The sequence below is a fragment of the Hyaena hyaena genome, unplaced genomic scaffold (genome assembly GCF_003009895.1).
Source record: "Hyaena hyaena isolate Hyena2069 unplaced genomic scaffold, ASM300989v1 scaffold_406, whole genome shotgun sequence".
Classification (NCBI taxonomy): Eukaryota; Metazoa; Chordata; class Mammalia; order Carnivora; family Hyaenidae; genus Hyaena; species Hyaena hyaena.
In genome coordinates, this window is record NW_024081038.1 from 1,201,176 (window position 1) to 1,217,427 (window position 16,252).

At 41.4% G+C, this 16,252-nt stretch overlaps 1 protein-coding gene across 3 annotated transcripts in view; it reads left to right on the plus strand.

The window, feature by feature from the left end:
* STIM1 (stromal interaction molecule 1) overlaps nt 1–16,252 on the plus strand; it is a 187,518-nt gene that overhangs the window by 121,903 nt on the left and 49,363 nt on the right. For all 3 annotated transcript variants that reach the window (XM_039252033.1, XM_039252034.1, XM_039252035.1), the window contains one exon: nt 14,071–14,185. In XM_039252033.1, coding sequence (XP_039107964.1) covers nt 14,071–14,185 — 115 coding nt within the window. The remainder of the gene's footprint in view (nt 1–14,070; nt 14,186–16,252) is intronic.

The following is a 16,252-nucleotide window of genomic DNA, read 5'->3' on the forward strand; positions in this document are numbered from 1 at the left end:
AAAGATAGTTTTGCTAGGTATAAGATTCTTGATTGATAGTTCTTTCTTTCAGCACTTTGAACATGTCATACCACTGCCTTTGGCATCTATTGTTTTTGATGAGAAGATAGCTGTTCATTTTATTGAGCTTTCGTTGTATGTGACAGATCACCTTTGTCTTGTTGCTTTCAAGATTTTCTTCTTGCCTTTGGCTTTCAGTATTTTCTATGATGTGCCTGTGGATCTCTTTGCATTTATCCTGTCCTCTTTGAGTTTGTTGAGCTTTCTGGATGGATAGAATAATGTTTTTCAATAAAGCTTGGAATTGTCCAGCCATCATTTCTTTGAATTTTTTTCTGCTCCTTTCTCCTTATTGTCTCCTTTTGATTCCTTCATTATGCATATGAGCTTAATGGAGTGCCACATTTCTCTGAGATGATTCATTTTTCTTCATTCCTTTTTTCTGTTTTTTGAATTATATAATCTCTTTCAATCTCTCTTCAAGTTTTCTATTTCAGTCTTTTGCTGGTTCACATCTCCTGTTGAGCCCCTCTCCTGAAATTTTCATTTTAGTTATTGGACTTTTCAACCTCACAATATCCGTTTGGTTCTCTTTTGTAACTTATATTTATTGATATTCTTTATTTGATGTAACACTGTCATCACACATTCCTTTAGTATTTGAACATGTTTATAATGGCTACTTTGAAGCCTTTTTCTGTTAAATCTGAAATTTGGTTGCTCTCACAGTTTCCTTTCTTCTGTTTTTCTGGTGTCATACTTGCCTATTACTTTGTATGTCTTATATATTTTTGTTGGAAACTGGATGTTTCTGTGATATATTGAAGCAACTCTGTGTACTCGTCCAAACCCCTCCAGGCCTTATTATTCGCTTATTTATTTGATGGCTGGCAGGATCATTTTAGTGGTCTATTCCCACCCCCCACCCCCAACTCCCCCATATTGTGTGAAGCCTCTCATGTTACTCCTTGGAGGGTAAAACTTCAGATATGGCCCTGGTCTCTTTTAGATGACAGGGATTTGGGCAGGGCTCTCATTGACTCTCTTTCCCTGGCCACATTCAGCTGTTAAGTACTGTTCCTTTAGTTGCCATCTGATTACTGCATTGTTTTCAACAATGTCCGGGGGCATACATTTGCTCCACAGACTGATCCAATCATATTGGGGCTCCTCTGAAAGGATTGTTTCTGAGAGAAGTGTTTGAAATTTGTTCTTATCCCAGGAGGGCTCTTCTAGCAATTTCCCTAGTTCTCACCAGCAAATTCTCCAGCCAGAGTTAGCTTCTATCTCTAATAATCCACCAATCTCCTCCCAAATGCCTTTTTACCACAACTTTCACTGTGTTTGAGAATGCCCTTGGTCTTGAACTCCTTCACATTCTGTTGCAAATAAAATAATTTCCTTTAGGAAGCAGTTTGAAATTCTTTGTAATGTCTGCTCCCCACCCAGGCAAAATCTCTTAAGCCATGATTCTAGAGCTGGAGGTGGGGATAATGATGTGCTTCTCTTTGAGTGATACCCCCACATTAGGAGCTGAGCACTCAGTGGAGGTGTAGCAGTAGCTTCAGGCTGGCATGGCTTGCCTCTCCCAGAGGATAATTGCTGTTTTATAAGCCAGGGCAATAGCAATCAGGACTCCAGCATCCTCAGTGACTCTACATCCAAGGTCAAGTCCCTGCTTCATGAGTGGGCCTGGGTGGAAGAAGGGAGGCCCACTTAGTTGGACTCACCTAGAACATAGCCTTAGCAACAGGTAACTGGAGGCAGGATGAAATATGCTGATATCTTGCCTTCTCTCAGGCAGATAGCCTCCAGCTGAGAGCCTAGGGAACAGAGAGCCCTTTTCTTGGCTGCACGTCTGGAGTGTAGTTCCTATTTTACCAGTTTGCAAGTGGGGAGGGAGAGAGGGAACAGATGCTAATTCAGGTACTATAGACTCTCACAGTTCTTACTGAGTTTTAGTAAATAATCTTGAGCAAATGTTTCTTCATTTACTGAATACTCTAGGACTATTTCCAGAGACTTTAAATGGTGCTTTAAAAAAATAATTTTCACCATTTCACTGGATAGTGGGGTCCATGGAGCTTCTCATACTGTCAAGCCAGAAGTCCCCTCTAATTCATCAATTTTCAAAAACATCCTTACCCGTAATGTATTCTGTCCAGTGCTGTGTATTCATTTTCTGAAAATATGGCAGTATTGACCCCAATTAAGAGGATGATCCCTTTTCTCTGGGGAAATATTTTTAAATTAGTGACCTATTTCTGTCCTCCTTTTATAAGACAAAGATTCCCCAGCCAGTAGTCCTTGGCTAGCTTGTATATTTTGGTCCCAAAAGTTTGCAAGACAAGAGATGTCTGAGTCTCCCAGTCTTTGCATTGTGGCCAGGTACCTAGAAGGATACAACCTGAGATGCTATCTTTAGGATTTGATCTCTGTCATGTGTCCAGTGTCATGATCTGAGGACATCAAAAATGATGATTACATGACAAAGACTCAAACTCAGAGGGATTCTCTGTATCTGCATATGTGTTGGGTGCTGAGTGCTGGATATACAGGAGTAAAAGGAAAGACATCATTGCTTCCTTGGAAGAAGTTCCTCTCGTGGTGGATATAGGTAAGGATATGTCAACAGATGAGAATACTACAGTGGGATGAATGCATGCTCTGATGGAGTCTCAGAAGAGGAAGTCCTGTTAGTTATACCCACACACAGAGTTGCTGACATGTAATTTGGTTCCGGAGAGATGACTGGAACAACTGGGAGAAGAAGGAGAGTGTTTAAGTAAGAAAGTAACATATGCAAAGACATTAAACTGGTGAAGAGCTTGGTACTTTCAGAGAATTTTGAGTAACTTGTTATCACTAAAGATGGCAGGAAGTGGCAGTTGATGTGGCAAAGAAGGCAGGTAGGGTCTTGCATATGGTTGTGAAATTTTAATTTTAATTGGAGTTAATTCTTTCTTTCTCTCTCTCTCTTTTTTTAAATGTTTATTTTATTTTTGAAACAGAGAGATACAGAGCTTGAGCGGGGAAAGGGCAGAGAGAGAGGAAATCCTAGAATTCGAAGCAGACTCCAGGCTCTGAGCTGTCAGCACAGAGCCCAACGTGGGGTGGGGCTCGAACCCACAGACCACGAGATCATGACCTGAGATGAAGTCGGCTGCCCAACCAACTGAGCCACGCAGGCACCCCCGGAGTTAATTCTTTCAAAATAAGAATCATAGAGTAGGACAGAAAAGAGCTTCAAAGTCAGTAGATTACAAGTGTTGTGTCTCAATTATCTTAATTGCTGATCTCTTGGCATTCGGCCTTTATAACGCAAGCACTTAGGAAATATCTATCTTTTACCTCCTCTTTGGATCTCCATTACATATGAGAAATCAGCATCACTGTAACAGTGGGCTCTGGAATTGTTCATTCTTAGTATCTTTACATTCTTCTTACAATATATTAAATATATTCATATGTAGGAGAGCATATTTTGTGCCAGGCACTGTTCTGAGTTCAAATTAATTCATTTGTAATACCCTTAACATGAGGGTATTATGAAGTTTTGTACTACTGTTATCCCTATTTTACAAATAATGTATGTGATAACACTGGAAGTAGTGATAGAAATGGGATTCAAAACCCAGCAAGCCTGGTTCTGGAATCAAGTTCTGAACCATCATCCTACACTCAATCCAAGCCAATGTGAGTAATCCTCTGGCCCCTAGCTGAATATCTTTATTTTAGGTTAGTTGACAATTTGGGGACATTTTTCTTTCTTTTGTTTAGGGGACATAAGACACATTGACTAGTTATGGTAAGCTAAGGACCCTGCTGGGTGTTGTAGGGGGGAAAGACATTCATTCACTTATTTTTTTTAAGTTTTTATTTTATTTTTTAAAGTTTATTTATTTTGAGAGACATGGAGACAGTGCAAGCAGGGGAGGGCAGAGAGAGAGGGAGCGAGAGAGAAAAACGCAAGCAGACTTCATGCTGTGAGCCACAGAGCCTGACATAGGGCTTGAACCCACAAACCACAAGATCATGACCTGAGCCAAAACCAAGATTCAGACGCTTAACTGACTGAGCCCCCCACCCCAGGTGCCCATAAAGATTTGATTTATTTATTTCCTTATTTTTAAATGTTTATTTATTTTTGAGAGAGAAAGAGCATGAGTTGGGGAGGGGCAGAGAGAGAAGGAGACACAGGATCCAAAGCAGGCTCTAGGCTCTGAGCTGTCAGCACAGAGCCCAATGTGGGGCTCGAACCCATGAACTGTGAGATCATGACATGAGCCAAAGTTTGATGCTTAACCAATTAAGACACCCAGGTGCCCCAAGATTTTATTTTTAAGTAATCTCTACACCCAACGTGGGGCTTAAACTCACAACCCTAAGACCAAGAGTCTCATGCTCTTTTGACTGAGCCAGCCAGATGCTCCTCATTCACTTATTTAGTAGCCACATACCCTGCTGTGTGCCAGGCCACATGCTTGGATGTAGGCTTATGAAGCTAAATTAATTATTCATTTAGGTGTTCCAGAGAATGTGTAAGACATTGGTTAGAAATAAATGACAAATAAAATATAGTTTCTATATTTGAGTTGCTTAGGGATAGCAAGTGGGAGGGTAATTAAATAGTAATTATAGTGTAATGGGATAAATACTGCCATAGATTTATACCCTGAGAACTAAGAGAACAAAGAGAGTAGGGCAATTAACTTGGTTGGGAGAGGTCTGGAAAACTGCACAGAGGCAGTGACTTTTCCTTTAGCAGATAAAGACAGGGAGAAAACATTTTATTTTTTATTTTTTATTTAAAAAAATTTTTTTTTTTTTTACAAATAGTTTATTGTCAAATTAGTTTCCACATAACACTCAGTGCTCATCCCCACAAGTGTCCTCCTCCATGCCCATCCCTCCTCCCCCCCACATCCATCAGTCCTCAGTTTTTGTCAGCATTCAAGAGTCTCTCATGGTTTGCCTCTCTCCCTTTCCCCCACCATTTCCGCCCTTCTTCTCCCCCTTGTTCCTCCGTCAAGTTCCTCCTAATCCTCCTATACGTGCAAACATATGATATTTGTCCTTCTCTGCCTGCCTTATTTCGCTCAGCATAACACCCTCAAGGTCCATCCATGTTGCTACACATGGCCAGATTTCATTGTTTCTCATTGCCATGTAGTATTCCATGGTATAGATAAACCACATCTTCTTGATCCATTCGTCCGTTGATGGACACTTAGGCTCTTTCCATGTTTTAGCTATTGTTGAGAGTGCTGCTATGAACATTGGGGTACATGTGCTCCTATGCATCAGCACTCCTGTGTCCCTCAGGTAAATTCCTAGCAGTGCTATTGCTGGGTCATAGGGGAGTTCTATTGTTAATATTTTGAGGAACCTCCACACTGTTCTCCAGAGGGGCTGTACCAGTTTACATTCCCACCAACAGTGTAGGAGGGTGCCCGTTTCTCCACATCCTCACCAGCATCTAGAGTCCTCTGATTGGCTCATTTTAGCCACTCTGGCTGGCATGAGGTGGTATCTCAGTGTGGTTTTGATTTGTATTTCCCTGATGAGGAGGGATGCTGAGCATCGTTTCATGTATCTGTTGGCCATCTGGATGTCCTCTTTGGAGAAGTGTCTGTTCATCTCTTCTGCCCATTTCTTCACTGGGTTGTTTGTTTTTCGGGTGTGAAGTTTGGTGAGTTCCTTATAGATTCTGGATATTAACCCTTTATCTGATATGTCATTTGCAACTATCTTTTCCCATTCCGTTGGTTGCCTATTAGTTTTGTGGGTTGTTTCCTTGGCTGTGCAGAAGCTTTTAATCTTGATGAGGTCCCAATCATTTATTTTTGCTCTTGATTCCCTTGCTTTTGGGGATGTGTCAAGTAAGAAGTTGCTGCGGTAGAGGTCAAGGAGGTTGTTTCCTGCTCTCCTCTAGGGTGTTGATAGTTTCCTGTCTCACGTTCAGGTCCTTTATCCATTTTGAGTTTATTTTTGTGCATGGTGTGAGAAAATGATCTAGTTTCATTCTTCTGCATGTTGCTGTCCAGTTCTCCCAACACCGTCTGTTAAAGAGGCTGTCTTTATTCCATTGGATATTCTTTCCTGCTTTGTCAAAGATAAGTTGGCAATAAAATTATGGGTCCAATTCTGAGTTCTCAATTCTATTCCATTGGTCTATGTGTCTGTTATTATACCAATACCATACTGTCTTGATGATGACAGCTTTGTGGTAGAGGCTAAAGTCTGGGATGGTGATACCTCCCGTTTTGGTTTTATTTTTCAGTATTCCTTTGGCTATTCGGGGTCTTTTGTGGTTCCATACAAATTATAGGATAGTTTGTTCTAGTTTTGAGAAGTATGCTAGTGCAATTTTGATTGGAATTGCATTGAATGTGTAGATTGCTTTGGGTAGTAATGACATCTTAACTATATTTATTCTTCCTATCCATGAGCATGGGATGTTTTTCCATTTCTTTGTGTCTTCTTCAATTTCCTTCATAAGTTTTCTATAGTTTTCATCATACAGATCTCTTGTATCCTCGGTTAGGTTTATTCCGAGGTATTTTATGTTTTTTTGTGCAATTGTGAATGGGATCAGTTTCTTGATTTCTCTTTCTGTTGCTTCATTGTTGGTGTATAGAAATGCAACCGATTTCTGTACGTTGATTTTGTACCCTGCAACTTGGCTGAATTCGGGAGAAAACATTTTAAATGGGGACCTTGTATAAAGGCTTAGAGTTATAATGAGCATGGTTTGTTTAAGGAGCCTGAAGTGGCTTGATATATCTAGAGCAAATCTTGGCAAACATTTTCTATAAAGGGCCATCTAGTCAATATATTAGACTTCGTTGGCCATACAGTCTCTATCACAACAACTCAACTCTGCCTTTGTAACATGAAAACAGCTACAGGCAGTACATAAATAAATGACTGTAGCTATGTTTCAATAAAGCTTTATTTATAAAAAGAAGCAGGAAGCTAGATTTGGTCTGTGGCCATAGTTTCTTGACTCCTTGTCTGGAGTATACATGCCTGGTAAGGAGGAACAATGGCCAGGAGGCTGCCTGGGAAGTTAGTCTATGACCAGATTGTAAAAAGCCTTGAATGTGAGGCCAAGAAGCTAAGGCTTTATTCTGTAGGTAATAGGAGCCATGAAATTTTAAGTAGTTTTTAAGTTAAAATTTTAAGTAGTTTTAAAGTTGGTATACTTTATGGATTTGTACTTTACAAAGGTCATTCTGGTGACTGATATGGTGGATGGACTGACAGAAGTGAGACTAGATGTACAAAGGTGAGTGAGAAATGACTGTCTGCTCCCTGCCCTCAGTAATAGCTTCTGATCTCACTGGGGACAGATACCTTGCCTATGAGACATTCAAGTCCCAGCACCTGTACAAATGGCACTTAGAGCTATTGTAGCTAAAATGTGGGTCCTTGGTAGACGTTGAAGAGGTGAATGAGAGTTGGGAAGCATCTTAGATTTGGGACATGTGGTCTTGTGGGTTCTAAATATTGTGTGTGTGGTGGGGTGGTGAGCAGGAGTGGAGTGGTGTGGTTTGGTCTGGGAGATGGGGAAGGTGAGCAGTCGAAAACAAAGTTGGAAATAGGAGGAAGGAGTAATTGGTTTTAAAGAAATACCCAGGAGTCCTGCCCGGACCCCTGCGCCCAGAGATGCATTGCTTTGCTTCTGGCTTTACATTAGTGACTTCTACTCACTGATGAAGCTGGCTGGGTCTGTTTTGTTGAGAATTTTGCAGAGATGTTTCCCCTTCTGTCGACTCTCACCGCATCTCTTCGCTCCTGCTTCACTTGGGGTAGGGATGGGGTTGCATTCTTTGTGCCACCGCCAAAGAGATCACTTTTCTGAGCTCATAGAGCTAAATATACCTAGTGACAGCTGCTCCCTGCTCTTCAGATTGCTGCTCAGCTGCAGCTCTGGCCAGTGCCGCATTCCCCATGCTAAGACCAGACTCATAAGGAGCCTTCTTAGACCTGCATGAGAGAAGAGCTGCTTGTTCCAAGTCAGAAATAGTAAATCTTTGTTGTGGGAACCAAAAGTTACCTCTTTGGTTTTGTTTTGTTTTTGCTTTTTGTTGCTCTTAAACTTCGTTTTAAACCAGACTTCTGCTATTAGCTGGATGTGGGGCAGTGTAGAGAGTAATCTGTGGCAGAGCCTACCTCAAGTGCAGTAGATGTCAGAGTTTTAGTTTAGTACAGTATTCCTGCTTGCTGTGTTTATGGCTGGATAACTGAGACCTTCATCAAAGCATATATGGTTTGGCAGGGGGATAGACATGTAATAACACTGGTAAGGGTACACACAGCACAGAAGAGTCACCTTTGACGAGGAAGCTTTTTCTCTGACTTTGCGTATCCTTATCTCACCCGCCTGCCAGTGATAACAACTAACATTCAAGTTGTGCTCTACAACTTACAGAGTGCTTTTGTGTGCATCAGGAATCACAAGCTCTCTGCTCTCACACCAGAGAGCACATGCCTCTTCAGAATGGGGCAGCTGATGCTCAGCTCTGGCACATTGTTGCCAGGTCAGTGTGCAAACCCAGGAGTGGTGCCCTGGGGGTGGGGGTTGAGGCCCTCATGACCTCTCTCAGCACCAACTCTCCCGTCTCCAAACTGCCCCAAATTACAACCTGTACATAATGTCCTTTGATGTGGACAATTGGTTTCTTTCTTAGCTTTAAGTAAAATGTGAATAAAAACATCTTTATCAAATATTGCATTTAATTTGTAATGGCCAGCCTACATAAAAATGATGTGCTTGCCATGCCGACACCAGTTTATGACAGATCCCTAAGCCACCATTTCCCTTCCAGTCAAATTGCAGTCCCTTAGCCCTTAAGATCTAGGAACTCAGTGTTTCTAAATCTTTAGGGTTTTTTGTTGTTGTTTTTTTAAAGATAGCCTGAAATGCCAAACTTTCTTGGTGTGAAATTGATTTTTAAATATAGGATCAATTTAGAAAATACTCTGTGGGCCACTAAAAGATAGGTGTAAAGGCAGCTTGTGACTTCTGCAAGCATGTCTCATTTATTCCTTATCACATTCAGATGAGAGGGAGGCCTAGTCCTCACTCGTTCTGAGTGGGAAACATGCTCAGACAGGCTAAATTGCTTGCCCAAAAGTCACACAGGAAGTAAGGGTCTGTTTCTATAGGTTGTGAACTCTTTCTGTTTATAGTATACTGCCTTACCCACTCTTTTCTACTTGTTTTAGAGAGTGTGCATGGGAGTAGGAGAGAGGCAGAGGAAGAGAGAGAGAAAGCATTAAGCAGGCTCCATGCTCAGTGTGGAGCCTGACTCTGGGCTCAATCCCATGACTGTGGGATTATGACCTGAGCCAAAATGAGTCAGATGCTTAACCAACTGAGCCACTCAGGCGTCCATGCGTTTCCTACTCTTGAGGCCTGATTGTTCCGCTCAATATCCTTCAGGCAGAACTTCTGTCAGCATATAGCCCTCATTTGGTACCATCTTCTTGCAGGTCTAGTTTTCTGACCCCATTCCTTCATTGCACGGTTTGTGGCACCAGTAGAGCCTGTACGTGAGCCCTGTACCTGCATATCCTCCTTATATTTCTTCCCATGAGCTTCTCTGTTCTCCATATACCTCGGTGATCAGACTTGGCTATAAAAAGCAGTCTATTTCTTATTGGTTCCCAGTAAACAGCTGGTACATGTCATCAGGGGGTTTCTAGAATTAGCTGGGAATGGCAGAAAATCCCCTTCCCTGGAGATTTAGACATTTCTGCTCCTAAGGCATGCGCATGATGTGTGTTTCTGTAGTTTTAGATTAAGAGGGTCTGGTTTAGAGCCTTGGAGGACCAACACAGATACAACAGTATCTGTGATTTGAGGATTACAGATTTGATTTCTTTAAAATATTTGTGAAATCTGGCAACTTTTCATTACACACACGTTACTACCTCATTTCAAGCTAGATTTTTGCAGTAGCCACCTGACTGATTTCCCTGCCCTTGTCTTCCTATAGTCTGCTCTCCAGCACAGCATTTGGAGCAATCAATCTCTGTTCAAAGTTCCCAACAGCTCCCCTCTCAGAGTCGAAGTCCATGCCCATATAATGGCCTATAGGGTGTTTATGATCTGGACCCCTGATTCTTCGTGAGTTCATCTCCCGCTAGTCACCACCTGTCTGATTTCTCTTCAGTCACACTGGCCTCCTCGCTGTTCCTTGAACATACTGAGCATGTTCTCACCTCAAGGCCTTTGCATTTGCCATTTGCTATTCTTGGGACACTCTTGTCCTAGTTATTCTGCTTGCCTTTCTCCAACATCTCCTTCAGGTACATGCTTAAGTTACCTCCTTACTGAAACCTTCCTTGACTCCTCTGAAATGACAAACCACCAATACCACTGCTCATGGTATTCCCTATTCCTCTTTCCTGCTTTATAGGAATTACTGTTTCTCTTACCCAAAGAGGATATTAGCTCAGTGAGGATAAAGATCTGTATCTGTTTTGTTTACTCCTCACTGCATTTCTAGTGCCTGGAACTATGCCTGGTACTTAGAAATTTTATGTTTGTTGACCAAGTGAATTAATGAATTTCTGTCCCCAGACTGGCTGTCTGACTACTTGTGACTGTGTCCCCCCTGAGATGTCCCAGTGTCTGTTGTTTAAGGCCTAGTGATCTCATCACTTAGACCTCCAGTGAGAGCAATCAGATTCTTTTTTTTTTAATTTTTTTTAATGTTTTATTTATTTCTAGGAGAGAGAGAGAGAGAGACAGCATGAGCAGGGGAGGGTCAGAGAGAGAGGGAGTCACAGACTGAAACAGGCTCCAGGCTCTGAGCTGGCAGTCAGCACAGAGCCCGATGGGGGGCTCGAACCCACGAACTGCGAGATCATGACTAAGCGAAAGTCGGACGCCTAACCGACTAAGCCACCCAGGTGCCCCAAGAGACCAATCAGAGTCTTAATAAGTTAACAGAATTGTTCTAAAAGTAATTTTGAAAAACAAACAACTGAGACTGACAAGAAATATTCTGAAACATAAGAGCCATGGGAAAGAAGGGGTCCCAGCATTAGAAATTACTATTAAAGTACAAAATAAAATAAAAAGCATAATAAAACAGTCAAGGGCTAGCACAAAAATAGAAATATCGGGGTGCCTGAGTGACTCAGTCAGTTAAGTGTCCAACTTCAGCTCAGATCATGATCTCACAGTTGGTGGGATTGAGCCCCGAGTTGGTCTCTACACTGACAGCTCAGAGCCTGGATTGCTTTGGATTCTATGCCTCCCTGTCTCTCTCTTTGCCCCTCCCCCACCTGTGCACATGCATGGCACTTACTCTCTCTCTCACTCTCTCTCAAAAATAAAATAAATAGACTGAAAAAAACAGTTAAAAAAAAAGAAATATCATGTAGTACAGAAGAATGCAGAGCCTAGAAATATACTCAACCATATGTAAAGACTTAATTATTAATAAATAGCACTTTTCAAAATGAATAAAAGATAATTCAATGAATAGGGCTGTGATAACAGTGTGGCAACTTGCAAAAAATTGTTAAAATGCACAACTTACAGCATATCAAAGGTCAGATGGCTTAAAAGAATGACTTTAAAAATTAAAAAAAATACTTTAATTAGTTTAGTTTTTCTAAGAATCAACAAAATCTCTTTGGGGATGCCTGGGTGGCTCAGTAAGTTAAGCGTCCGACTTCAGCTCAGGTCATGATCTCATGGTTGGTAGGTTCGAGCCCCATGTTGGGCTCTGTGCTGACAGCTAGCTCAGAGCCTGGAGCCTGTTTCACATTCTGTGTGTATCTCTCTCTCTGACTCCCCTGCTCATACTGTCTCTCTCTAATTCTCAAAAATTTTTTTTAAAAATTTAAAAAAACCCACAATCTCTTTGTTCTGGGCTCTTTACCATGTCACCCATGTAGTCCTTATTAAAAAATAAATTTTCTCACAATTACAAATGAGAGGTTGGGGAGCTGGGGAAACTAACCTTTGGTGTCAGTGTAATTTAGTTATGGCTGGAGGGCACGAAGGGCTGTCCAGCCTGTGCAGGTGAGCACTGCTTTTACCTCCTAATCTCACCAGAGGTCTTGACTTCCTAATACCACTCCAACCCCTTTGGAAGTGTAGCCAGGCCACACCCAAACCACAGGTAGAAGAATGGATTAGAGCTGCACCCCAGTAGATAAGTAGCCATTAGCCACAGGTGGTCATTTAGCTCCGCATTAATTTTTTTTAAATCTCAGGGGGTTTTTTTGTTTTTGTTTTTTGCTTTTATTTTATTTTTTAAAAATTTTGCCACACTAGCCACATTATGAGTGCCCAGTAGCCACATGTGCCTAGTGGGGACTGTTTGGACAGGACAGATATTTGAACATTTCCATTATTGCAGAAAGTTGTACTGGACAGTGCTATGCTATAGTTGTGGACACTGCCAAGTTCCTCATGCCCAGCAGGCTATACTCTGACTCAGTTGAGAGTGCTCCAGTGTGAACTCCCTTCAAACTTCTCTCCTGAGTCATTAAGACTCAGATGTTTCAATATCCACAAAACCTAGGGGGAGGAAATCACCTCTTGATTGTGGGTCCATGCTGTCAGTCGTCTGTTTGTTTAGTCAGTAACATTTACTGATGTTATACCAAGTCAGACCCTTTTCTGGACCCCAAGGGTGAGAAAAGATGGATAAGAGACAGTTCCTGAAAATCCTGCTAAACTATGTTTTAAAAACACAGTGATCAGAATTGCATATTTCTTTGATGTTTGAGGCTCTAGGGAAAGCCGTGATCAGTGTTCAATCTTATACATACTGATGAGATTGAGAATCTGGCTGAATGAGTATCTGTGAAGTTAATTACCAGTTAAATTTCTGAAAGTTTTGATTTGTTTTTGCTTTCCTTCTTTCTTATAAGGGTGTATATTATTAAAAGAAATACTAGGATTTTAAAGGACAACATATACAGTGCTGGGGAAAATTTTGGACTATAATGTCAGATATCTTGGGGTGGAATACAAATTCATCACTTGAGCAAATGTTTGAGTTACCTAATGCTGTATAACAAACTTCCCCAAAACTCAGTGGCTTCAAACAGCAACATTTATTTTGTTATTTATCTGCAATCTGGGCATCGCTCAGCAGGGACAGCTCATCTCTGTCCAGTTGGCATCAGATGCAGTGACTCAAAAGCTGGGGGCTGGAATCACCTGAGGTCTCAGTCACTCACCTGTCTGATTCTTGGGCTGGGGAGACAAACAGCTGGGGCTGCTCAGATACCTGTCTATATTTCTGCATAGTTTTTCCATATGATCTCCCCAGAATGGTGGCTTTTGGATAGCCAGGCTTCATGTATGTTGGCTCTGGGCTGTCAAGGCATGTGTCCCAAAACAGAGAGGGCCAGGGAGAATCTGTATTGCCTTTTCTAACCTACTCTTGGAAGCCACTTGACATCGCTGCTGCCATATTCTCTTGGTTGGAAGTTGAGTCACAGATGTCAGCCTATATTCAGGGGGAGAGGAATTCACCTTTGTGGGAGGATTATCATAGAATTGTGGACATATTTTAAAAACATCATAGCAAGTAATTAAATCTCTCTAAATTTAATGTGATTTGGGGCAAGTTGCATTATCTTAGAGTGATGCTGTTCTCATTTGTAAAATAGGTGTAATGATTCATTGGTTGTAAGGATTAGATGAGAAAATATTGTGGAAGTTCTTGGAATACTGCTTAGTATATAAACAAGTGATCAAAAAATTGTTAATTCTTTTTCCCTATGCTTCTTCCTTCTTCTAGCTTATTGAATTCCAGTTAACAATCATTTATTATCTTTCCATAATTTAAAAAATATGAGGAAGGACTTTCTTATTCTTTTTTTTCAAGTGGAAAATACAACAAAGAAGAAGAGGCAGTCTAGTTGGCAGCTAGGACATATGCACGTGGAAGGACAGAAGAGTGATGTGACACACTTGTACATTGGGTGGATGGAATGTGCTGTGGAAAGTTAGATGGCCTGCGTGGAGAGATCTCAATGGGCTGGCTCCTAGGTATCCCTTGTGACTTGTGTGCTTTTCCCTTGCAGTTCCTGAGGGAAGACCTCAATTACCATGACCCGACAGTGAAACACAGCACCTTCCATGGTGAGGATAAGCTCATCAGTGTGGAGGACCTGTGGAAGGCATGGAAGTCTTCAGAAGGTAATAGGCAGTTTGGTTATCAATCCTAGTTGCTGGAAGGTTTAGAGAAGACAGAAGAAGATGGGCAGCAATTTGGCCTTAAAAGTACATGAGTATAAAATGCTTTGTAAAGAGCATATTATTAAAATGGTTCTACATATAGTCACTTAATAGACTGAATCTAGTCACCATGTTGGGAAAGGGAGAAGATGCTCCAAATAGAGTTGGAGCTGCTCTTCATTAGAATGCTAAATAGATTCTATCCTATCCCTACTCGTCTCCTCACTACCTGCCCCAGTTTCTGCGGCTTCTCCTGAGATAGGGAGCTTACTGACCTTTTGAGGCAGCCCCTTCCTTCCCTCACTCTCCACTAGGTCTCAGCTCTGCTGAGTCCTGGATGATTCAAACATTGGATGGAAGTAAGATGGATTCTCCCCTGAGTCTTCTTTTCCAGGTTAATAGGTTCTTTGAAGAAAACATGTTTTTCAGCCTCTTCCTCCTCTTAGTCTCCTTCCTGTAAACATTTCTGTTAATGTCTTTCTTAGATCATAGCTCTTAGAGTTGGACGCAGACTGGCAGGTGTGGTATGACCAGCAGAGTTGAACAGGATCACCAGCTTCTTAGTTCTAGACCCTGCACATCAGCTGATTTGATACCAGAGCCTTCAGCTTCTTAGGTCTAGACCCTGCACAGCATCTGATTCGATACCAGAGCCTTCAGCAGTCACATCACTCTGCTGACTCATGTTGAACTTATTAAATAAAAACTTTAGTTATTTTTCATGTATAAAATTGTCAAACCAGGACTACTGTTTTTTTTTCTGAAGCATTTGCTTCAGAGCTGTGAGTGAAAGAGCATATCTAACAGTGTGAAGCCTGAGAGGAAAGGGAAAAACAGGGTTTTTTCCCTCCTCTTCATCTCTATCTGTGGCTAGAGTGTCCTTTGATACTAACAAGATTGAAAGCAATCTCTTTGCAGAGTCTCATAGGGTAGGTCTTGATGCAAGGAAGGGTTCAACCTAAGTGACCACCAGGGCCCTTGCTTTTGCAGATGAGGAGCCTTAGGCCTAGATTTATAAAGTTTCTTGTTCATTGTCATGCATTTAGTAAATAGAGAGCTAGGACTTAGACCTGGACCTTCTGTTCACTGGATCAATGCTTTTCCATGCCGTCTGGGTTGAAACCACTGGTCTGGTGGTAAAGAAAACCAATTTTGGTAGGAATGAGGCAGTTTTTATTTTCGTTTTAATTTTACCTTGAATTATAGAATTTTAGATCTGGAAGGGATTATCTATAATGTAGGTAGAGAACATTAGATTTAAAACAAGACCTGGCGGGTGCCTGGGCAGCTCAGTCTGTTAAGTTTCTAACTCTTGGTTTTAGCTCAGGTCATAATCTCATAGCTTCTTGGGTTAGAGCCCCACATCAGACTCTGACAGTGTGGACTCTGTTTGGGATTTTCTCTCTCTCTCTCTCTCTCTCTTTACCCCTCTCCCACTTGCACTGTCTCTGCCTCAAGATAAATAAATAAACTTAAAAAAAAAAAAAACAAAGGCAAGAAGACCTGGATTCTAGTCCTAGTTCTGGCATGAACAGGCTGACAGTTCTTATTAACTCTGTGTTTTTATCAATTTGGAAGAAGCTTAAGTTAGCTTTACAAACAGCTTCCTGGAAATCTTTAAAAGCTGAGTTCCTTGTGGGGGCTTTGTTTAAAAGCTCCTGAGCAACTCAGGCCGTTTACTGATGAGAAATAAAACAGTGAAATGATCTTTGGAATTATACGGGCACTGCCAGGAAAAATCTCCTATTAGTACTGTTTAATTTTAGTTTTCTTCTTTTTCTGTAACAACATTGAGGACATGGCGCCTGGGTTTTAAGAGTAGGTTTCATAAGTGGGAACTTGGAATGAAAGATGGCAGGGAGAACATTTGTGGCCTTCTCTGAAAGCTCATACACAAGTAGCTGGGAAGGGAAAGTGACCAAGAGAGGGCAGAAACAGAAGGAGTAAATCATAATACTAAAAAGCAGCCAAGACAGTTTTCTGCTAAGAACTTTATTCCTGGGCTCAGCAATTGGAACGCTTCCAAGT